Source organism: Rhea pennata, chromosome 4, assembly GCF_028389875.1.
Source record: "Rhea pennata isolate bPtePen1 chromosome 4, bPtePen1.pri, whole genome shotgun sequence".
NCBI lineage: Eukaryota > Metazoa > Chordata > Aves > Rheiformes > Rheidae > Rhea > Rhea pennata.
Window position 1 is genome coordinate 4528331 of NC_084666.1, and position 25931 is coordinate 4554261.

Genomic DNA, 25931 nt, shown 5'->3' on the forward strand with positions numbered 1-25931 from the left:
TTACTTGCATAGTTTGGACACTACATTTGCAAGGGCAGCTCATGATCTTTTTTTTTTAATCCTTTTTTTTTTTTTTTTTTTTTTTTTTTAAGAATCTAACCTCTTATTTTGAAGAACCCAGACGTCTGTGGTTCTTTTTATCAAAATTCAATTTAAGAGCCTTAAATTTGATTATGTTTTGCAGGTTAAAAAGGATAACTTATTTCTGAGCATTGACAGTTTAAATACTTTTCTTATCATTTTATAAAGCGAAGTAGTTTTAGCCCAATATACATTAAATCACTAGGAAAAGCATTAAAAACATTGCCAGTGGGCTAGCATTGACCCTAAGGTAACATGTAAAGACTGATGCAAGATGCCCTGAAAATTAACGAACTAAAATCATTCCACATATCAAAGTTGTGAAGCTTGATTTATACAGCTGGGATCCTGTTTTTTACTGAAAGCGTGTCAGGAAGTGAGTTACGCTTCAGACTGCATGGGGAATAGTGCCTTTTAATCAGCATGTTAGCGAGAATATTTGCATTTGCTTTCCAGAAAGACATTCTGTCATTTCATTCAGATTATATTTTGCTCTCTTAGAATTAATACTAGTATTTACTGTAGGGAAGCTTGCGTCAGCACTTTTAAAATGGCAAATGTTAATACAGTATGTGGTGATGTTTATAAGAAATTATGAATTTTTCATAATTTTGTAATTGTGAATCTATTGTAATTAGCTACACACCAATTAGAGAAGTACGTGTCTGTACAGTTGAGCATGGTCATATTCTTTTGAATGGAGAGATATTGCTCAAAATTGAACTTGTAAAGAGTCCAATTTCTTCTTTCAATCCAACAAATCCTCTAGCAACTTGATTTGATAGTGGCTGGCAAGCCGTACAAAACTGTATCAGTCGGTCATGCCTATGCTTGTCCTTACCAATATGCTAAAGATGAAAGATTGGGGTAGTTTAGTATAAATTTTTCTTGATCTGAAAGCAAGATGTTCGTATTTCAGTGCGTTCTCTTGTCTTTCAAATACCTGGTTATTCTGACACCATTACCTACAGACTCTCTGAAACTGTAAACTAAACTCGTTTGACCTATGTTTCTTGCTGATGTGCAGAATCCAGTGAGGAAATAAGATACTGACATTTTAGAAAAGAAGAAAAAATGTTCTTTGGGACAGAAAGTTAATTTGCGTAACATGAAAGATCTTTGTGCTTCAGGATAATTCCTTTTCCTGCTGCAAACAGTGCCGATGTCCTAAGCCCCTGGGTAGCGTTTCTGGTGGCAGTGGAAAGCTGGTGAGAAGCAATTTGCTAATATGGTGATGCTTCCACCTCGCCACACCACCAGCTGTTATGGCAGCCTGCTGGTTTGCTGCAGAAATTGCTGGAGGTTTTCGAGAGCGAAAGATGAAGTATTTAGATTCTGAATAAGGTGTCGCTTGTAGCTCTCAGACTTAGCAGAATGTAGCGGCTGTAGCTACGGCTATGGCATGTCTTAGCTGCAGTGCGACTGAGTAACTGCAGATATGTTTTCTTTGATAAGTTTTTCTCTTAATTTGAAAGCAATTGAAAAGAAATTTCAAATAAAGCTGAGAAGTTAACAGATTTATTCTGTTTTGAATCGATTTTTTCATTTGCTTTACAAAGATATGATATTATCAATATATCAGACTAAATAACCATACGTTTCAATTTCCTTTTTTAAAGTTACTTTCCATCTACAATTGATAACTACCCTTTGCTTTCACATAAAGCATCTATAAGACATTAAGAACATATCTATTTTGTTTTAAAACGCACAAGTATTAAATATTTCATCTTGTAAATGTGAGGTGTGAAATGAATATAGCTATGTCTTATATGTTGATTATACATAATAACAAAATCCTGTTAATGGAAAGTAATGCATGATGACATTCAGACAGCTTTTATACTAAGAAAGCTAATTAAAGTCAATGGAAATATCGCGAAACCACTGCTCAGTGATGGACCTGAGAACTAAATTGGATCCATGTAGAAGAGAGTAATGGCTGGAACAGTTACTGATTTGTCAAAGTGTACAGCTGGACTGAAGTGCTAACACAGCTGATATATTACATTCTAGGTAGAGGAAGCACTAGAAGCAGTGAAAAATGCAACAAATGAGCAAGATTTAGCAAATCGCTTCAAAGAGTTTGGAAAAGAGATGGTCAAACTGAACTATGTGGCTGCTAGACGACAGCAGGTAAGGGTGTTTTAAAGCAGTGATTGAGAAAATTAATCATGGCTAAAAAGAACTTATGCTTTTGTTATGCTCAAGTCTACCTTGTTTAAAATGTACAGTAAGTAATTGCTGTGCCATGGCCTATAATTTAATCATATTGATTTTCTGAATATGATTAAAATTTTTCAAAATGCAGTTAATTTCTTTAAGAATATATTTCAAGTGGCTTCAATTAATAATGGAATAAAGGGTGAGAAGGTGAGTGATTCAGAAGGTTATGGGTAGTTTTCATGCAACGATTATTCCAATTTAATTCTAACCTATGCTTATCTGAGGTCACTCTGACAGCTGGAAAATGATGAGCTCTTGGGCAGTCTAGAATAATTCAAACTCAGGAAGAACAGAAATCTAGTCTGTGTTCAGAAAAAACGTTAATTTTCAGATACTTGAAAAGACAAATACCTAATTCATTCATTACTACGGAAGACTGAAAAAAGACTAGAAAATCATTATAACATTTATTCAATGCCCATAATTATACATCCTTCCATTAAACAGAACTTTCTCCTGAGCACTGTTCTTTTTAAGAGTCAGTGCTGTAATTGTGGAGTTATATAAGATCTGTTCAACTGTGAGTGAATAACACTAATTATTCAGGTGCATAGTCCTTGTATCCTAGAGGAGTCCAGATTTAGAAAGCTGATTTTCCCCATTCACCTTTTATTTACCTTATTTTCTGCATTACAATAATAGCCATCTGCTTCTGTATCATTACTATATTTTTTACAAAATGTAACATTTTCATCGTTATAAGGAAAATAGATGAGTAAAATATGAAAAATATAGTCATGATATGAAAGTGCTGTGCTATATGTTCAGGTACAGGATAAAATATAGGATAAAGAAAGAAAAAAATAAACAGCAAAACTAATGGAGGTGTAAGGCTTATACCTCTTAGTAGAATTGTGAAAAGATAGCAAAAAATTGTAGTATAAACCTTTCAAAACTTACTTCTTGCAAAGTATTTTGCCACTAATGTGGTGCATATAGTTGTGGAAGATCTTGACAATAGAACACTGCTTAAAAGATGTTCATACCCCTTTTTTTTGTCTCTTCTTGTTTGAAGCCTGGTAAAGAATTTAGGAACTCAGTTCTCTCTGAGAAGTGTATCTGTCACTCACATGTGGTTGAAATTAGCCTGTGGATAAAATATTTAAACCCTGAATATTTGGCTTCTTTTTTAATTTTGCTTTAGATTTTAAACAGAACTTAAAATAGAATGCTTTCTTACTCCTTAATAATATTGTTAGGCTACCCTACCTAATGTTTGAAAGGCTTTCATGAGCAGTGTGGTGTACCCGATTATAAATAAAGTCGTGGGTAAAATTGCAATACTATTCTAACACTATCTAATTCTGATGACATAAGGTAATACAGAATATCTAATGTTGCTTGTAGTCATAGGAAACAAAAGAAAATATATGCAATTAAAACAAAATAAATAGAATGAAACATACAAAAAAAAAAAAAAAAAGGAGGAAAATCTGAAAGAAAGGCTAAAGATCTAATATGGCAGGAAAGCCCCAGGCAAAACATCTAAATGCATAGTAGTAAGACCAAGCAAAAGGAAACATGTGAATAGCCCTAGGCTTCAAGGAAAAATACCTTTTTTTTTTTTAGAAGGAAGGTAACTCATGGAAGATTCATCATTTTTAAGAATCATCAAAATAGATTTGGTAAATTAAACTAGCAGAAGAAAAATAATTATATGTATAAAACAAAAATAGTGAGGAAGACATTTACTTTGCCTTTATAAAGATATTTACATTGCCTTTATAAACTAGAAATGTATCCATCAATAGTGGCTTTTCAGGGGGATTTCTAAAAGTTTATCTTGCGATGGTTAGAACAGGGCATGGCTTGCGCAGGGCATACTTACAACATGCAGCAACAGGAGTGTCACACTCCCGTTGCTTTTATGGAATCAGCAGACTGAATCCAATCAATCAGGAAGAGTAATTTTGAATGTTTTATTTAAATCTTCTGCTGACCTTGGGATAGTGGAAGCATGCTGACTGATATGTAGAGCTTCTGAGCTTTAGTTATGGAGAAGGAGTGGCCTTTTTGGTCAGGAGCAACAGTTCTTTGGCATTTATGGGAGATTCTGTCGTAAAGTCTATTCTGCAAAATCACGAGATACTGTAATAGTTGCAGGGATACTTAAATTGCATAGGCAGTACTTTCTAACACTAAAGCTTGAAATTACAAGTAAAATTGTGTGATTTCTGTATAGGAACTGAAAGATCCGCACTGCCGGGATGAAATGGCTGCAGCTCGAGGAGCTCTGAAGAAGAACGCCACTATGTTGTATACTGCCTCCCAAGCGTTCCTCCGTCACCCTGACGTAGCAGCCACTAGAGCCAACAGAGACTATGTCTTCAAACAAGTGCAAGAAGCAATTGCTGGTATCTCCAACGCTGCCCAGGCCACCTCACCCACTGATGAGAGCAAGGGGCACACTGGCATAGGAGAACTTGCTGCTGCACTGAATGAATTTGATGTAAGTATTGGAACTGTGTGGAAAATGAAGTATTTTTCCATGAAATCTACAGTGCTTTTAACTAAGCAGGTTTTGAACAGGACTTATATTTCCTTTTCATTCAGATTCCTTTTCTTAGACTACAGCAGCAAATTGCAGACATTGATTTGTCTTTTATAGGAGGAATGTTTGTTTGCTACTCCTGGGCTCAGATTTTAAGGAGTTATTTGTGCTCAAACGCTACGGCTATGATAGAGAGAAAGAAGTCCTCTTCTTTGCTTGGCATCCTTGAAAAATCTAGCCACATAATTCTAGATAATGCAAAGGCTGATTACTTTGGCAGTTGAATTCTGTGGCCAAGATGATGTTTTTGTCCAGTTAGTGGAATGTAGAATCAGATTTGTCCAACATGTCAGGAAGAAAGTTAGAACAGGAAAATAAAGATGGTGGTGGAGCTGAGTGTCTCGGAAACATTGACATTCAACTTGTTTGCTGAATCAGGAATTATGTTCAACAAAGATATGAGTAATGTATCCTTCAAACAGATTTGATACCAGTCACTTTAGCTGCAGGGGAGGTGCTACAGCCTCCAGCAAATTTGTATCAGCAAATAGCTACAGCATTGTTTTAATAACTTCCTTAACAGTTAATTTCACTTAATTGTTTACTAATTAACATTAGCTTTTCAAAGGCTAATTTCATTGCTAGTCTTGTCTTGTGACTTTCCTCTATCCCACATCTGAGGATCTTCTTTGGAGAATGGAAAAGCTTAACTGCAGAGATTATCTGAAAATGTTGTTTTCCATTTCATTCTGACATTTTAAAAGGATTTTGTTAAAATTATTCTTGGGTAACAGCCTTTTGTCTTAAATTGATGTACAAGGTTGAAATCCAAGTGTCTGTCACATTCATGGAGCTACTCTATCCTGCTGTACCTAGGACTGAAAGTAGAAATAGTGTGGGTGGTTCATCTTACAGAGTGGAGAAGTGGGCGTCTGTTCTGCAACTACAGCTTATGGTCCACTTTGGAGATTGTAATGGAAAGGGGGTGCTGATGGTAAGATCCAGGGAAGCTGAAGGATTGAGTAGGACATTGCAAAAAGGCAGAGAATGAACGTACAAATAAGAGCAAAATGGAGGTGATGACAGAGCTGGGAACATGACAGCTAAAACTGTGTGGACAGAGGTAGGAAGAGACAACCTGGCTGGTAACACCGCAGCGGAAGGGCCTATGCCCTTAGAGAACATTCTCTGTTAACGGCAGGCTGCCTCATGTAGTGCACAGGAGGAGCTATGCCTTGGCAGTGGGTCAGGTGGACTGTTAAACTTCACTGGTCCAAAAGGTTGGAAATACGGTGAATGAAAAGGAATTGCAGGATGTGAAAGGCTGGTAAAACCATTCGATGGAACTGCTGCAGGACCTGGAGATGGAATTGATTTATAGCATGCTTTTCAAGTATCTCATTCCTTCCAAATAAAGGAAACAGCACTGCCTACATTGACTACATTGATTTTTTTAAATATGTATCTTTTTTAATATATCTATTGTTTTAGGTCTGTATTTTTTTCCTGTGAAATTATAGCAGGTCAAAATCTAAAGAATTCAGTATTTCATTCAGTGTCTTCTCAGCTAATGGTTTGAGGTCCCTGACTAGTAAGATCCTGAAATAATCTCCCTGTTTGGTCTGATTGTGCCGTGACTTCTGCATGGGACTCTGTCAAACCTCTGTTGTCCATAACATGCAAACAGTGACTGGAAGCATTTGACTCTTACCAGTCTCAAACTGGTGATGCTGCCGCTGTCTGGAAAAGGCTGCTGCTCCATGCAGAGAGTCACCGTGCTTCCCCGCAACCTGCAATTCATCGACTCACGGCTCTATGCAGACTATGCAGGACGTCTGATACTGTCCTTGACCCTACTGCTTTGTGAGAATATTTGTTCATGGGCTTTTTTTGCAGGTAAAGTGTCTTCCACTTCACAAGATGTTGCAGGCATCATATATACATAACACAAGATGTATGGACATAGCATCATGCTCTATTCACAATTATTGTGGAAAAACACCCTCTCTTTTCTGAGAATTTTCTCTTCTTAATTTTAAGAAATGAACAGAAGATTTTCTTCTCTGATTTACTAAGGATGCAAAGATTTAAAATCTTGTTTTGTATGCTTCCTACCTGTGTTTCCTATTTTGCCTACCTGCTTAGCTATAAAATGAGATTTATTTGGACTTAATTTTACAACGGAGATATCATTTCCTAAATGCCAGAGAAAGCCTAAATTTATAGCTGCAATTGTGGAGTGATTCTGAAATTACGTTTCTGTTAAACACTGAAGAAAGCAAACAGAATTACCAGACTAGTGTAACTGTACTATGGGTAAAAAGACAGTGGAGAAGAAAACTTCAGTTTTATAGAGGCAAAATATTTCTTCAACAAGCTAAGGACAATTATATTTTCCAGTGAGCATAATTTTCAGTACATTTATTATACGTTATCGGTCATATTAATTGATGTAAATTTGTATTTGGTAGGTAGTGCATGCTAAATCTGGTATTATAGGACAAGATAATTCTTCTGTATTAAAAATAAGCATACAAATTTTCCATGATACTGAACTTTTCAGGCTTTGTTTTTGCAAGTTTCAGAATCAGCGTTCTACGGCTTTAGCACTTTAAAAAACTACGGTGTAAATCATCTGAATGCTTTGTGAGTCAAAATATAATCACAGGTAATTTATACTACTCTGTTTGAAACACTTCAGCTATTGTCTTTAGATGCCATGTTAATTGTCATACTTTTTACGACAATGATTTGTGGTATGAAGTCACCTATGAGTTATTAGCAGCAGAGTCTTTTGAAAGAGTTATCATTTATGATGTTCTTGGAGGTAATTTATGTAGAAAAGAAGAGCATTCATGAATCTGTTTCTAATCAGAATTAATTGCTTTGAAGTATTGTTTGAAGAAGATTGATGAAAATTACAGAAGCTAGTGTTTAATGCCTCATTTCTTATTCTTTAATTTAAATACTCTTGCATTAATTTCAGGTCATTTAAATATGGATATTTCTGGATAATCTGTTAGTAAAGTTTATCGTATATTTTATGTTTGTTAAAATTCTGTGTTCTTTCTTTGACTAATAGTGCACGCTTTATCTTCTGCTTAAGTTATTGTTTCTTCAAGATAGAGAATCCATTATGTTTGTTAAGAACTTAGTGCAAAAATATGATGTGTGAGCAAACAGTAGTGAGAAGGACCACAATGTTCATGCCAGGTGAGGACAGAAGTGGCAACTCCACTCTGGTGAGGAGCTGGCAGTGAGAAAGAGGTAAAAAAAAATATACACGGTGCAAGACAGGCTAAATAGATGCAAAGCCCACATTCTGTGCGAGGGGGGAACAGAGAGGGACAGTGCCAAGGCGAGATGGTTTGGGGCACCATGAATCTCCAGCTATCTGGAGCAGGTGTCTGCTTCAAATATGGAATTGAGACTGTGATTTATAGCACTGGCACAGGTTGCCCAGAGAGGTTGTGGGGTCTCCTTCTCTGGAGATATTCAAAACACTCCTGGAGGCAATCCTGTCTACCATGCTGTAGGTGACCCTGCTTGAGCAGGGGGGTTGGACTGGATGATCTCCAGAGGTCCTTTCCAACCTCAATCATTCTGTGATTCTGTGTTTCTTAGGTTTCTGAGAATAGGTTTATCAAAGTTTTGTAATTATCAACATTTTTGCTATAAATACACCATAAGAATCTGTATAGAGGAATATTTCTCTGTTTGGAGCAAGACTGGGATCATCTGCAATAAATGATGTGCCAATGATTAAATAAATAAATAAAGCCTCTGACTTAGGGGAAAAATAACAGCCCTAAATGGGCTGGCAAGGCTAGTGTGTGTGTGTGGGGAGAGTAACCAAAGAAATCAACCCCCCTGCATTCCTCCTCTGCCAAAACACAAGCCATTGAGGACGGCATTTCATTCTAGAAGTTTCTAAAGGTAGTCTTGATCTTGACATTTTCTTATTCTGGGATGTTTTCTTTGCAGCTTTAATATTCCTCTAAGAATATAAATTTAAAGATGTAACTAGCTAGAAATTGTAGTGCATCCTTGTATGTCATGGAAAGGTCAGGCAAATGGTATTATGCAGCTTGGATCAAGTAGTAGCTACTCACTGGACTCTTGGAAATTCCTTACGGTGGTCATTTGTGATACAAATAACTCTCTGCTGCAAGAGGTTCTCCTGGTGGTGTTTACCATGTTTATAGATGCAGATTACTCTGAGAAGATACCTTTTCCCATTGCAACCTCCCTCCTTTTTTCCACTGATGCTAAAAGCAAACAGCTGTCAGCTCTTGTGTCGCCCCAAGAAGAAAATGCTTCAACTTGATGACAACATTTAGCTGACTTTCTCCTTGAGTTTTGTGGTGTAAATATATATATATATATATATACACATATATATACATACATACACACACATATATATGTGTATATATATATATATACACACATACACACACATACATATAAAAAATATGTCCAATAACTCAGACTTTAATAATTTTTTGAGCAGTGTAAGTCTACTGTTTGAGAGATGACTACTTTTTAGGAGAAACAAAGTGTCTAATGAACTAAGTGGTCACTGTCCTTTAGGCTGTTTATAATACACGGACTACCACGGCAGGTTTTTCTGACACATTAATAATGCTTTGAGAATATTTTGCAGGGTTAGTGAATGCAAAGTTTCTTAAAGGGAGTGACACATCTAACATGCATGTAATGAAAAAAGTGCATACTAAACTATAAAGGCAGAATACACTCGTGCAACGATACCAGAGTTTGCTTTTGTTTAATGAAAGTGAGAGAAGTCAAAATGCGAAATAATAGCAGTAGACAGAAGGGATACAGTATCTTACAGTCATTAGATGACTACGTTTCCAAATGTTGTAAACAGAGTGAGCAGCAGTAGATGCACAGCCTGGAAATGGATCTCAGGATGTTTGTGGAATCTCGGTTTCTTTGTGAATAGCTTCTTCGGTGAAGTGATTTGTGATGCTGGAGATACATAGACTGAATATGAAGTTTAAAATAAGAATGAAAATGTGTTTGTTTCAGTGCTGAAATCATAAAAAACAATCGCAAAAATATTATGCGAGCATCTCGCATAGAAATGGGAAACTAGATTAGTCTGGGGTCCATTTTCTGGGGAAGAAAACTCAATTTGGGTACCTTTCTGTAGTGTAGAGAAGCATCCCTATGCTTCAAGAGCTCCTAGTCTGATGTGTTTGGGCACCCATCAGCTCTTAGAGGTTCTCAGCGGGGCAAGGATTGGTGCTTTGTAGAAGGTAGGTTGGGTTTGCAATTGCCTCTGAAAGTGTCCCCGTGACGCCAGCCCGTGTGCCCTGCTCGCTTGCTTTCCTGTCCGGGCTCGCATTTGGACTCGTGGCTCCGTGCGTGTGTGACTGCTGCAGGAGAAGCACATGTGACAATCTCTTGAGCCTAAAGTGGTTATAACTCACATCCCTCTCGTGTTAAGAAAATACTGAACAGCAACACAACGATGAATTTTGGAGCATACCTAAAAACTTTACGTGTTCACAAAAAATATATTTGAGGATGCTGAATTGCCCCTTCAAAAGAGGAATAAGCAGAATAGGTTTTCCAGGTCCCACTGGCGATGAAGAGCTTGGCCTGCTGTTTCCTCCACGTCGCTACTGTCCACCTCCCAAATGCCCCTCTAGCTGCTCCCTCGTGCCCACTGCAACCCCTCTGCGCGCGGCTGTCGTCTGAATTTCCCTGCTGTTACCCGGTAAGTGGAAACCGGCGGGGAGGACCAGGAACCGGGTACGCTCTCTGCCTTTCAAGCAGAACCAGCTCTCCAGGGAGCTGATGCTGGCCACGCTGAAGCTGTTTTCTGATGTAACGCTGTTACTTTTTTTTTTTTTTTTTTTAACCTCTGCAAAAAAAGCAACTTTGGGTTACTTTTACCTCTGACAAAAGCCTTTCTCCTGTCTTTTAGGGTTAGATGTGGCTGGGACAGGGGATGAAGACCATAACTCAGGATTTTCTATGCAGAATGAAAGTGGTTCAGCAACAGGAAACTCTGTGTTTTGTCAGTCTGTTTCATAAGTTCGTTCGCTTTTAATAAGCAGTGTTAGTAGCAGGTTTTAAGACATTTAAGGCATTTTTTTTATTAACTTTTTTTCTGTGTTTACTGGTGTATTATTGTGGAAATAGAAATGCCACATTTCCAGTTTCTGCACTGGATACAATAGGATTTTGATTTCCAATGTGTAGCAGCAATGTGACTTCTGCAACCTTTCTGTGGCCACAGAGAGAAGGATAGGCCATTGCTTTGCTTGCTAGCAGGTAGTACCCAGATATATTTTCACCTCTGAGAGTGGGCTACTGATTTCTATTTTCTGTATTGGAGCACCATCTAGTGGATTTCTTGATTTTTCTTTCCTCCTGGAATGCTCTATCTCCATTCTCGGCCTAGTAAATCAGTACTGTAGCAAGATTTTGCAGTCAAAAATACTTCTTCATAAGTTTAACCTTTCCATATTGTTACTACATCTTGGATTGTTTAAAAAACAAACAAAAAAAGCCGTATACCAATATATCACAGCTGTGCTGTGTGTTTTTCTATCAAATATGTTTGAACTCTTGGTAATAAGACAGTAATCAGTTCACTTGCATAGGAGCTTTTGTAGTGAACCCTTATCCAAACAAATTTGTTTGAGGTAGTGGAGGCATACAAATTAAACACGCTTTGAGGAATATCATCAACATGTATAAATAAATAGACTTTAAGCAGCAATTATTCAATATATTGCTTGATGCTTATTATATTATTAATAATAAATAAGGTCTGAACTGTTAAATCAAAAGTGTATTATGTTGTCAGACTACATGTAATATTTCAAGAATAGCTCAAAAACTGCACTTTAGAATTTTTCTCACTATTCGCTACTATTTTTCATATGTTTATTTGGCATCTCCAAGATGTTTATGCAGCTCGAGCATGAATAAGTGACCACCACCAAATATTTCATAGGCATTCGCATGCGGAGATCGGAGGCATGGAAGGGCTGCTGGCCGCAGGGGTCACGGCGGTGGGGCTGCTCCGGCTGCGCTTCCGCCCCTGCCGTGTCCCGCGCGCGGCGCTCGTCAAGCTACCATCAACTTCGGCAGCCCGCTATCCCGAGAGGAATTCACTTATTTTTCTGAATTAGTTTGCTGCTTTCAACACATCGTGCTGGTTCAGCGAGAAGTGCAGTGCTGGAGCCAAGTGAGCAGTAGGAATGTGCTTTGGGGAGCTGGAAAAGGTAGAGGAAGGGGGCTGCCAGTGCCAGGTGGGAGCGTTTGATTTATCTCCACCCAGGAACAAAATAGACTTTTGACAGGTCCTGATGTACACACCTACAAGCCTGCTTCTCACCCCAACGTGCCTGTGAACCTGCAGCGGCGCGTTTGCTTTTGCCGGAGCAGGTGCTTTGGAAGAGGAAATGTGTTGCCCACTTTCATTTACACAGCACCATCTCTCACGTTGTCCAGCAAAGCTGGACATCTCGGTGTACTGCTGTGCGTTCCTTCTTCAGAAAGAAAGCTTTTCGTACTGCCTTACTGTTCGTGACATTGCTTATCCAAGATAGCTCTCAGTTTGGGTTTTTGGTGGCATTTGTCACTGTTGTTCTAGCTCCTTGTTATGACTTGCCTTGCAGTAGCACTGGTGTATTTTCAGTGTGTTAAATAGTGGAGAAGCCCGTTGTGAAACAGTCTTTGCCCTAAAGGTTTCACTTTCTAAATAGACAAATCAATAATAACAAGAGAAATAGAGGAAAGAAGGTATCATTTGTCCAAAGTCGCACAACAGATTAATGAAGAGTCAATAAAGGAGCCTCAAAGCCATAAATTCCAGTTAAATATCCTTTCTGCTGTTCCATGCTGCTTTTGGTGGTACTTGATAGCTCCCTTTAATTTACTGGGGTTGTCTAAGATGTATATATACACATATATATACATATACATCTATCTATATCTATATCTATATCTATATCTATATATATATATAAAACATTGTATGTTGGGGCTGCTCAGCACAAGGAAGGCTTTGACATACATGAGTGGGTCCAGCAGAAAGACCTCAAGATGTTTAGGGGGCTGCAGCACATGACCAACAAGGAGTGGCTTGGAGGGCTGGAGTTTTTGTGCCTGGAGATGAGAAGGCTCGAGGGGTTCCTCATCAGTGGGCTCCTTAGCAGTGTCCTCGCTGCCTAGGAGGGGGCTGTGGAGAAGATGGAGCCAGACTCTGCTTGCAGGTCCATGGTAATGGGATGAGAAGCATCAGCTAATTCAAGGAAAATTCTGGTTGATATTAGGAACAAAATTTCACCATGAAGATGGTCAAGCACTGGAAAGGGCCCCAAGAGACTTGGAAAATCTGTGAAGACAGAGATGTCACAATTTGACTGGAAAAAGCCTTGAAGTCACCAGTCTGGCCTGATGACAAAGTTGGCTCTACTTTGAGGACAGGTTTAAACCAGATGATCTCCAGAAGTCTGTTCCAACCCAAAATATTCTATGAGTCTACATTTTTATTAAGAAGATCCCCCCCCAAACATTGAACGTACTTCTCAGCATGGAAAATTACAAATGTTTTATAAACCAATATTTTGGTGAGATATGGATGGAGGAATTACTAAGTGCAGCTCTGTAGCTTTTGTACTCTCTGAGCTAAACTCTGATAATAATCTCTTGTTTAAAGAAAAAAATCCATAAAAATATTATTTTATTTTCTTTCTTTTTCAGTAAGGAAAGTTGGTCTAGGTGAATTATACACCTTCAGTTATGCACGCTGTATTATGTAAAAAATAAACAACATTTGCATGTGACCTGTACAGAACTTCCTAAAGTTCCTATTCGCAGAATATATCATAACTGCCTGTGCAAATAGTGAGTTGAGTTTCAGTGACCGGAGAGGTGCATGGAGATATTTGACGTGCAGGTTGTTCACCCTCGCTGAACTGCGGGGAAAAAAAGGCCCTAGGAAATACTGTGAAATGTTATTTCACATTGAAGATAAGGCTGCATTCACCTCTGCCATGTCAGCAGTTCCCTGAGCTGAATCTGTTTAAAATTCTCCAGTTTTTCTCCTTTCTTTAACAATGAATCTTAATAAATTTCCTGACATCCTTGTGTTTCTTACCGTGTATCTTTTAGGCTTTCAGTTACGTTATAAACCTCTCGGGGCTTGCTACTCTTGCTCTGTACAGTAATGTGAGTTATGTTTTTTGTGAATGTGTGGAGGAGGTAACTGGAAGTTATGTTAGGAAGCAAGCGGATTTTCTGTAAAGTCCTTGTCCCACTGATTTAAAGAAATCGAATTGTATTGAGGTTTGCGGGCTGAATTTACTTGAGACTTATGTGATTTGTTTTCTAATTTATAATAAAACAGATATTCCTGTAAACATTAAAGGGAGATGTTGGGTTATGTATCATATCCCTAAATTCTGATGAACGTTTTAATGCACTGTTGTTATTTTATTTCAATTTGACTTGCCTTTGGATACTGCAGGAAACAGATTAATCATAATGTTCTCAAAGTGTTGCAAGAATTCAAATGCTTCATTAGGAAAGACTGTTTGTTCTTTAAAATAGTCGTGGTTATTCTCAGAAATCAAAACACTTTTCAGTTTTCCAGATCTCCCTCTTTACCGGTATTTCTTGATTTGCTTTCCTTAGAAGTGCGGACAGGAGCTGCACGGGTTGCAGAGCGCTTTTAGACAATATGCAATTATGAAGCCTGTTTTCATGATTACAGCAAAACATTATGGAACGACGTGGCTTGGCTAACGGGCCCGAGCGTAGGAGCAGAAGATTTCTTTTGTATTTATGACCTTAAACTACAAAAAAAGAAAACAAGTCAGAATATGACCTAGCGTTTTAGCATCATTAGACATTTGGTAGAAGCACCTGATATACAAATTAAACACGTGTCTTGCAGTGTTCTTAATTTAAGCATTAAAAAGGCCTGTAATAGAAAGCAACCTTGGGAAAAAAAAATACTACTTTTTAGTGGGGTAAAAATGTTTTACTAACTGGTATGCTATTCAGCAAATTAAAGAAGTTTTGAGACTGACTTTGTGTAGTGCACTCTAAGAGCTTCTTAATAAATAACCCAGCACTTTTTTTCTGATTTACAAACAAAAAAAGGCTTCATAATCTTATAAATTCTAGTTTATAAATTCTAGGAGGGAATGCCTCCTGCAATACACTGCACTTGACAAAATATACCCCTCTCTATAGAGAGCGGTGCATACATACTGCAAGCATAATAGTTTGTCTGGATTTGTTTTTTCCTTTGTGCTTCCAGATATATATTTGTATCTATTGTACTGTTCTTGGCCGCAATCATGTTTTACAATTATATGTTGCTAAGGATTTTTATACACTATGTAGCAGCCTCAGATTTCATAGCTACCAGATACTTATGTAATGCTGATTTTTCAAGAATTTGATAGATAACTAGTTCATTTATTCATCTGGGAAGATTAAAAACCCTGTGAAACCACTGAAACAAAAGGGACTTAAAAAAAAATGCCGCAGATTCCGGTACGCTCCTAATTTTCTCTCTCCTTTTTTTTTTTTTTTTTTCTTTTTTAGAACAAGATCATTTTAGACCCAATGACGTTCAGTGAGGCCCGATTCAGACCCTCCCTCGAGGAGAGGCTGGAGAGCATCATCAGCGGCGCGGCGCTGATGGCCGACTCCTCGTGCACGCGGGACGACCGCCGGGAAAGGATCGTGGCCGAGTGCAACGCCGTGCGGCAGGCCCTGCAGGACCTGCTCAGCGAATACATGAATAATGTAAGTTATATGCTCTTTTTAGAGCTTTTTTTTCCCCCCCCCAGTAGCATATTAAACAGTTCTATGGCTAATACTATGGCTTTAATAATTTGTAGCAACAATAATGCTTCGTTGTGGCAGGAGAAAAAGTAAAAACAGGAAGATAATTAATGCTGTTTGAATTATTCAACTTTTTTAATGCTTTGCAAACTTCTGCGGGAAGTTTGGTGCAATTAGAAGTTCATGGGAACGTATTTTGGCGTGCAAAGGAACTCCTGACTCCCCATAGCATTAGCGTTAAGATTTCTTCTCGTGTAATAAACAGCTAACAAATATTCCTCTTGAGATGAAATCCTTTTCTTATGAAGCCTAACGGCAAGCAGTGTAAATGGGAAATGATCCGAGAAGTATTTCCTTAATGAAAGTGAATACGGTTCATTAGGAACATGGTGTCCGTCGTGGGAGAGCTGTCATTTTGTTGGTTTTTAGGATGTCACCTGTAGATACTCCTGGGAGACAGTCTGCTGAGTGGGTTAAACCATTGCAGGTGTTTGCTTGCTGGAGGAGCTATTAAACATGCAGTTTCCCTGAAACTAGTGAGTAATATTTAACCGTATTGCTGTTCACACAAAGAAATGAACCTTCAGTATCTTAAATGCAGCTGCGTGTTCCAGGAGGTGTTAAATTGTTCAATGCGGTGTTAAACTGCTGTGTAACCTTGGTTCTGCATAAGTTACCCCAGAAAATTCTCTCCGCCTAATAATGCGTATTAAAACGCATAAGTGATATTGGACCCCTGTATACTTTGTAGGATATTGTATGTGTGAAGAAATCCTAAGCAGCACTATACACCTTTTTAAAAATGCAATTAACTGTTGAGAAAATCATGAAGGAGAGGTTTTTTCCTTCTAAAAATATGATAGTAGCCTTTTGAAACTAGCAATAATTACACACACAAATGCCATTCCGTGACCCTCTAGACACTGGGACTTAAGTTAATTTAAGAATTTTAGACTTATTTTAGAATATGTAATGTATACTCTGAAATGTTTGCAAATAGGTATCTGAAAAAATTATCAAATGGAACATCCTATATTTTGCAGTTTCCTGTCTGTCGTTGCTACTAGCCTGTAAGACATGAGCTCATTTTGGTCCTATTTTGCTAGGATTAATTAACAAAATAGTGTTGAAAAGATAATGATTAAGCTTTTAACATTCTGCTATTTTCTTTGGTGCTGTTGTAGTTATTTGGAAAAATGATACAATGCAGTATCGACACTGCAAAATTTGTCCTTCAGTTATTTTATCGTACAGCTTGAAATAACTATGACTTTTTTAAAGCTACTGTTCTATATGTAGAGCCACTTTAGGGAATAACTGTTTCTATTAGTCTAGAAATTAAAAGCATATGATATTTTCCCTTTTTTATAATGAACTGACAGTTGAAAGTTTCTTGTACTGTGAAAGAAAGCAAAGTCTCTGTTTTTGTATTATGGGCTAGAAATCATAAGGAGAATTCACTAAAGAGCAGGTAATGAGAATGTGATACAAGAGAAACTGATGGATTGCTACCTATGGGATCTTGCTTTGCAGAATTATTGCTGTTAGGTGTAATTTTTTAGGGTCCTTCCAAAAAGTTACAGAACAGATGGATTACAGCGTCCTATTTCATTGTAGGGCCTGTTTTTATGTATGCAGGATTTTGTTAGCAGAATGCAATTTATCCTTGTACCAGAAACATTCTTATTTTATTGTAATGATATTTACAGAGAAGGGAGAGCTTTAAATGATTGTGGGCGTTTACAGCAACACTTTAGATGGCTAACAGTTTCGTGGTTTTTACTTAAACCCATAATGGTGTGGGCATCCAGTTTTATTGTTATCACGGTATATTTCAGATTTCCTCTTTTTTTTTTTTTTTCCCTTTTTTTCCTGTTCTGATTAGGCTAAGCCACACAATCTCAGTAATTTTTCCTTTCATGTTTTCTTTTGGAATGCAATCGATTCAAGCTATTTTTACAGATATTGAGTAAACATCTGAAGAACTGAATGCATGCTTAAGTTCATGAAAAGTGTAGTACTTTGAATTTCAACATATAAGTGATCAATACTTGTCATTTAAGAATGACGTTGCATTAATCATTCTGTCTTCCAAACTGATCTTATGGGATATAAAGGATGCGATTCAGCTTACAGCTTGAGGCACCTGAATTTAGGTGTCTATACGCAGATACGTACAGGTAAGCCAAGGGCTCTCCTCAGTTGCTTGAAGATGGATGTCTAGCACCATGTTAAACTACTAGTTGAAGTAGTCTGGTGTTCCTCTGGCCTTGGTTTGGCCCTCAGAAACCTGTGAATCCACTGTGGGTCTTGTTCCGTTTGCCAGCCCCATTTCTGTGCCCCATGCATGCTCGGGAATCACGAGTGGTTAGACTCCTACCTTTATCAAATCAACTGAGCTCAGTCACTTAAGTTCATATTATAACTGATCTCAATTAGATTGAGATCTAATCAATGCTGTCAAGAGAGTCTAAAGAATTATTCAGATAATAAGTGTTATAATCTGATTTGCGATAAGCTAAATAACTCTTTAAAATCCTGTGGCTGCATTAACTAAATCCTCATTAACTGGAAAGGAGGATGAGATACCTAGTTCATGTGTAGACAGCTCCGGTCTAGGCATCTGTCTGGAGACCGAATTTCACCCATTTGTCTGCAAGGGCAGAATATGCTTTAGTATTTAACCTTTTGCTTGAAGCCTGGGGACAGATTTTCTTGAGTTTGCGACGATGGTGAGTGAGTTCACTGTTACAAAAGATTTCACTGGAAAGGTTCTTGAGGAGCTTGGAGGAGTTTCAAAAAGTAGATGTCAATCTGCACAACTTGACCCTGTTGTAAATCTGTTGAAGAGGTGGCTAGACTGTGAGAGCGGTTTGCATTTCAGCTTTGGCAAAGAAGTTAGGACATTTTTAACAACTTTGACCCACACGAGCCTTAAACCATTGTAATCTTGTCACTGTAAATATTTTGAAATTTAATTGTACATTGATGTTTTGTTTTTTGTTTTTTTATGATACCTGGAAAAGGACAGACCATTTCTGATTGATGACTGTTGATCAAATGTGCATACTTGTTTCATACTTGGCATGAGATGCAAAGAATATGGAACTGATTAAATATTATCTACTCATATTTTAGGCATATAGACTATGTATTGCACTGTATTGGCAATTTATTGTATAGTCAAAGTTTTCTAACTTTCTTTAGCTTAAAGTTGTTCCTTTCAAGATATCTACCTCTGTGATCTGGGTTCAGAGGGGAGTTTCTTTTTGTATACTATAACATTTCTATTTTTTGGTTTTCAAGTAAATTCTTTAATCCCTTTTACCATTTTAGATGGTTTATGTTCTATCTTGCATTAAATTTACACAGGCACTAAGTATCACATTGAGTGCAAAAAGAGAATGTGCTCAGAATGGAGCCCTTGTTCCTGAATTTTCACTAACCTTTTGGTATTGTGCCAGTATGTGATATTCTAGTCAAGAATCAAAAACTGGAAGGGTTTGAGGCAGATATGTGAACTCTAAGATTTGCTATGCAATGGTGTAAGCTGGGCTTGCTTCCTGTCATTCCACATGACGAGGGAAATGCAAGGAGAAAAAAAGGAGAAAAAGCAGTTTGACCGGCGTTTTTTCTTTTTTCTTTTCCTTTTTTTTTTTTTTTTTTTTTTTTAAGGTAAAGGAAGTAGTATCCAACTGAACAATGTAGGAACTTTTGCCTTTTGGTTGGTATAGAAGCAAGCTTTGTCCCCTTACAGACCATCTTCTGGTGTCCAGCTCTTTCTTAGAAAGCCCTCTGCAGAGAGCCATGCCTCTTATTCTCTGTGCTCCCGCTGGGCTTCAGTACATCCATCTCTTTATCTGTTCCCAGCACCCTTGTTTTGCTTTATCAGCATTCGCTTTACCAGCCCTTGACAGGTCAGTAAACTTTGTTACATTGGAAGAGAAAATTTGACACACACGATGCTGTTTCTCCCATTCGCCTATCCAGTTTTCATAGATCCCTGAGAAATTGGTAAATAGGTAACAACGTCCTTACGGTTAGTTACGTACCGGGGGTGAAATCTCTCCGCATATTATCCAGAGTTTTACTGAAATAAGTTAAAGCTATTTTGCAATTCAGGAAAAGAGACAGATAGCTAGAAAGATACCACAGGTCATCTTATCGTTTGATGAGGGTGGGGGACACAAGGACGGCGAAACAAAACTTCTAGATATGAAGTGCGGAGTATGATTTTAAAAAATGCAGATACCCAGTTTCAGAATGTTGGCAGCCAGAGAAAAAATATGGAAAGAAATTCTATAAAGAGGATAGAGAAGATTTCAACTGAGAAGGATAAAAATAATGCTGGCTTTGCATTTGTATTATGTGCTGTGTTAGGAAAGTTTTAGGAAAAATGACAGAAACTATTCAGAGTACTGTGAAAAGAGATGTTTTTTGCTTTCCTCCCTCCTCCCCCTCAGATAAATGCTGGTTTGTGCTGTTTCCTGAATGTGTTGAATTAGATTTTTTTCAGTTATATTCTCTTCACAAATATTCAGATGTTTTGGGCCCATTTCAGAGGTTATTTAAGCAATTATTGTTGTAGGAATTTTTCAATGATTATTGCTGCAGGAAAATTAATCCCTAGGATCTTTTCCAGTTCTACGAATAAATATATATTTGTGTTGCATATTACATTGAAAGGCTGTAGTCAGAACTGGAGTCTCACAGTATATAAGCACTCTGCAAGAACATCTATAGCAATGAGATATGAACTATTTCATTATAGTTTATCAATCTAGTACTTATTTATTTATTTATTTAGTATTTAGTAATACATATTAGTTTCATATGTCTTACCAGTAACTATGGCAAAATATTTTCCCAATGTGATATCTATTATTTCCATACTGAACCCAACTCAATTTTAAACCTTTTCTTTTTTGGCAAGGGGCAGAGGATGGCGGGAATCTCAGTCTACTGAGTTATATGATTTTATTCCAACTCTCACAGAAAATTGATGATCTTTTTGTTCAGATTCTTATGTACACGTGATAAATCTCATAATTTATTCTGTTCTAGACTTCTATCATGCAGAGAACTGCTAAATGCAGCTCTGTGGAAGCTCTTAATACAGTTGTTTTCCATTTGTCTAAATGAAAAAATAAATATATTTAGTGGATGGTTATCCACTACATGGATGATGATGTAGTTTCCTGCTGGTTTGTGCTCATGGATCCTTGGTGATTTGTGTGCAGTCTGAGTAGGAAGGAAAATCCTAGAGACCTGCCAGTTCCAGCCCTGGATTAGGAGTATGTGGCCAAATTCATTCAAATATGACCCTGCTCTGGACACCGCCTCTAGGAAGCACGGAGCTGCTGCTGCATTGATGTCTGAGTATAGTCTTTAGAAAAATACATTTTAAAAAAGGTTGGTTTGAATTCCCTTTGACCGCATCGGTTTTGGTTCCAAGCAGAGACAGACTCTGAATTTTGTGCTGCTTTCAAATATCAACGACAGATTTGGAGAGTGGTTGACCAGTGGGTAAGACTTGACTGTTAAAGACCTCTATAGTCACGGGAATTAATACAAGTCTGTATTTGAAAAGACTTTTCCTATTGGATTCAGGTAGAAAGTTATCTTTTTAAAGCGCCGGGCTCGTTGTAACGTTGAGTAAACGTTCGTTCCCTGGCCTCCCCTGGCCTCCTGCCCCAGCCCCGACTCCCGCTAGCACCGCGCTGCAGAAGAGCCTTGGGGATGCGCTTTGGTGTAGTTGGGTTTGGGCACAGAGCATATTTCTTCATATCCAGGTGAAAGGAGCAGTCTTTCATGAAATTCTGGTGTTACTACCATGAAATCCTTATATTGCTACTGATTTTTTAACGTATAGACCTAGGATCCAGAGCACTACAGCTTAGGCTTGATTTATTGGTATTTTACTGCTGTTGCCACATGGAATACTGTTGCTTAGTGGTGGCTGTTTTTAATCTTCTCTAAGGATACTGCCCATTTCTGACTTTGGTTCACCGTAACTTAGGCGCTATAGGTTCTCATTCTGGTTTTCTACAAAGAAGAAAATATCATGCCTTGAAGATGAAAAACGTGCGAAAAGAGAGAGAAAAACTTGAGTCTTCGGGCAGCTTTTCCTCACAAATATATTGGTAAAAGATTTGATTCAGCCAAGGAAAAATTGTAATGCTGCAGTACATGAAAATGAAGTGACAGAGAGCTGAAGTTATTGTGCTTGATAAAAACATGATAACAAATGAAAATCGATAAACTCTCAAGATACTGTCAGAGTCTATATTAAACAGCTCCATCTGAATTCACATTTAATTCACTGTAAAAGAGAAAAGTAATAATTCTTGGCTACATTTTGGTTGTGTGTCAGGTTAATTCAGGTGACAGCGAGCAGTAAAGTTGCAGTTATGAGACAGCGAAACGTCTGCGTCGGTGCTGGGATGAGGCAGCAGGGCTGAGTGAGCAGAGGTTGACTGCAGATCGCCTGCTTTGGGGGTGACAGGTGAGACGGGACAATTTTTCAGCTGGTGCCATTGCCAAGTTCCTGGTTCTTTGAAGAATTCCTCGATAAGAACAGCTCTCTACTATATTTCAAGCTATTTTACCATTCACTTTGCTTTTAATTGGAGGATATGTGAGCAGGGCTGTTTTCCTACATTGGAAAAAACCAAATGGAAACACAATAGGTATGATTGCAAGAGCAGGATGTGCTCCCAAACGTGCAGGTCTTTGATGGTACGTCGCCGTTGTTGCTTCTCAGTCACTCGAGGCTTCTTTCCGTTTCTGTGTCCCTCTGGGATGTGTCAACTTCTCACGATGGCACAGAAATTGCTGCCCGAGCGTGCTACCTGCGATGTGACTTTGGAAGGCTTCAGCCACATTTTAAGTAATTTTCTCCCTCCTCTTTTTTGATGATGTCATCAGAGCCCTATAGGGGATGTCTAGTGTTTTTTTTTGATGGCTCTACAGAACTTTTGCTCTGCACGAGTGAGTTTTGATTTATTTGTTTATTCATATATTTGCTGGTATTGCAAATGCATGTTCAGTTTTTATTTTGTTTTTCCTAGCAGATCCAGAGAAGCACGTTGCTGCTTTCCAGCAAAACCAACTTAAAAGCCTATGAAAATGCAAAACTTTCTAGTTGGGATGTGACAAATAGGCTACCATTTAGTTTGAGTACGGGTTTTGCTGGCCACAAATTTACACAGCCCTGTAGTGTTACATTTGTTTGGAATCAGTAGTTTTATACATTCGCTGGATGAATATTTGTGGGAGGAAATTCTGCTTCTGAACCAAAGTGCTAATGACTGTGCCGTGTTGGTGTCCACTGGAGGATGTTTTGTCAAGAGCCTCCTGTGGGCTTTCTGTCTCTACTAGCCAGCCCACGAGATGTCACGAGGAAAGATTTATATCTCTTGTCAAAATGCAAACAAATTGTATTAGGTTTTGGAATCTAAAACTGAACTGCTATATTAGTGATGTTTTTGACAAGATATTTGTCTCTAAATTAATGGAGAAATTTTCCAGACTCCTGCTATAACCAAGTGCCAACATATGAGGACTTATTTCCTTGTTGTCTTTTTACCCCTGTACAATTAATGAATCTCAGTGACTAGTCTAAAAAAGATCAAAATCATATTACATTCCAGAGCCTCTGGGCAATCCTCTTCCTTATTATCCCTATATTTTTATTCTATTATTTAGTCAACTACGTTGTTCAATACTGGCCGTTCTGATTGTTGAGAATCATGTATTTAGGATTTCCCTAATGGAAGAGTGAAGGTGAATTGCCGTGGAGTTTCAAACTACTGCGGCAGGAAAGCATATCTAGACTTGACCAATACTTTCCCCTGTCCAGGTATCTGTGCAGATGTTAGGGCACGAAGCTAACAGACCTTCCAACTTAATTGTCCAAGTCCAGTGGAATCAAAATTTTCTAGGTACAGTAGGCAGAATATTGACAATAAATGCATAAATTAGAGATTTCAGATTTCATCAAGGGTGCAGGAGCAGTGGATACTTCTAGTCTACTTATGTAGGTTAAAAAAAAAAAAAAGAGAGAGAGAGAGAGACCTTAACGTCTTAGAGTGGTTTCTGAGTAATTTTTTTTCACAGAAACCCACATCATGATGTAGGCTTGACAAAATACATAGCAGCTCCTTCAGACTATTTGAATGCTTATCCTACCTGTTTCAGTTGATGTTCCTGTTGGTATCCCTTTGCCTGCTGTGGTTGAAACTGTTCTGTGAAGCATTTGTCTTCTGCTGCTCATTTTATCAGGTTTTTCTGATTTTTAAATCCCACAATGTCTTTTCCCCTTGCAAAGAAATGGAGAAACCAAACAGAAGGACAGCCAGGGTCCAGGAGGAATTTTCATCAGGAGCAGCTCTTCCACACAAATTGAGCTTTAAACAATAAAATAATGATGTGTGGGATTTTGCAAGTGCCTTTTCTGAATCTGGTAATATTACTTGGAAGGGTTGCTCACAAAGATTGTGTAGTCTCTGTCATTGTGTATTTTTAAAGAATAGATGAGGCAAATGTCAGGAACGATGTAAGTTATTCTAGTCAAGTTTTGAGGAAGACATTAGACCAAATGACAAAAGCCATAATTTCTATTTTTTATGATTGTGAGTCAAAGTTGCACTCGCAGAGTCGGTTCAGCAGACAGAATACTTTGCTTTTTCTAAGGCATTCTTGCTCTTGTATTTTTTTCTTTAGAAGATATTTTCAAGAGTAAGATTTTATTTTATTTTTTCTATTGGCCATTAACTTACAGATGGAGAAGACAATTCCCACCTCTCAAAAGCAGCTACACTCCTCACTTGAAATTTTGTGAATTGAAATGAAAAATTGTTCTGTTTCTCACCTTAAATAGGCAAATGTAAAAGGCTTACATTTTCTTTATGTGAGTATGTGTCAATAGGGACATGCACCCAAAATATACAGGCGATCTGGGAGAAGTGGTGTGTAGGGAAGATAGAGATCCTATAAAATTAATGAAAGATATCAATAGAATTGTATAAATATTTTCTCATACAATTTTGATCACATATATACGATATTGAAATTGTCATCTCCTCTAGATTCCCCTGGAATGGATCAAAATCACTGTTTTACGTTTTATAGACTCTCTAGCCTGTGTAGAAGTATTAAAGATAATTCTTACATATTTACATTCAGCTCTTTTGAGGTAATTTGTAATAAAGACTGAAGACAATATAGTCACATAGAATTTTGACTATATTACATTTTAATAAATAGAATTTTCTTTATAAAGGTAATTTGTCATATGACCCAAAATTTGGGAAGCATTTGAGCTAAAGAATGGCAATAATAGCCAGCTTTTTAAAGCAAAAACAGAAATAGTTGTCTTATTTTTCTTTGACCCTTCTTGCTGCTCAGGTCCCCGTTCAGCAGAGATCTTGTACACATGTTTAAAATTAAGAGGCTGCTAACTTTCGGTGGGATTTAGTCCATTTTAGTCTTTTTAGGCATCCGCTACTCCAGTGTGAGAACTGAGGCATTCATCTGTCATGTTAGACATAATTCATTCAAGTCAAAGTAATTGCCTCACCATTTTCGCATTTAAAAAATCCATGGAAATGCAATAATATTGTTGTATTTGTCTAATTGCTGCGTGTGGCTGTTGGAGGATGTACTTAATGTCTGTCAGGTCAAAGGATTTCCCTCATTTTAATTTATTCTCTTTATAGACTATCTAAATCTCCTCTGTTCACTTCACCAATTGTACTGGAATTTTTGCTGGAATTGGACAAATAATAAATTGTTTTGTTTTTGGCTATTGAACTCTGTTGATTCATTGCGATTTCGTTGTGATGATGCACATACAAAATGCCTGGCTGTACTTCTGATACTGTATCACAGAATGTGCTCATTTTAAAGTCAGTATATTCCACTCCCCCCTCCCCAAAAAAGTATTATATAACATTGCATTTTTTTCAATTCTTTTCATGTTAAAATGAGTTACAATATGAGATGTACTCTCACAGAGGTAATGGCTTCTGCATCAATGCTTTAAATTTAATGTAAAGTATTTTGGTAATGGGTAATGTTTGTCAGATTTAGACTATCTGAACATAAAGTTGCTTGAAGTTCCTCGTTCACCTGTAAAAATGTCCTGCATCAATCTTGACCTCATGGCATGATTCATAATTTTCATAACTTTTATTTGGACTGAAGTTAGCATTTAGAGGTCACTACTTTGCTCTTTTTCCTTGCCAGTAGGTCAATATCCGTGGGACAGAAATTTCCATCCATT

The 25931-nt window shown here is 37.7% G+C and overlaps 1 protein-coding gene across 2 annotated transcripts in view; it reads left to right on the forward strand.

The window, feature by feature from the left end:
- Positions 1–25931, forward strand: part of CTNNA2 (catenin alpha 2) — a 431832-nt gene that overhangs the window by 113659 nt on the left and 292242 nt on the right. For both annotated transcript variants that reach the window (XM_062575101.1, XM_062575102.1), the window contains 3 exons: positions 2098–2217; positions 4490–4756; positions 15404–15607. In XM_062575101.1, the coding sequence (XP_062431085.1) occupies positions 2098–2217; positions 4490–4756; positions 15404–15607 (591 nt within the window). The remainder of the gene's footprint in view (positions 1–2097; positions 2218–4489; positions 4757–15403; positions 15608–25931) is intronic.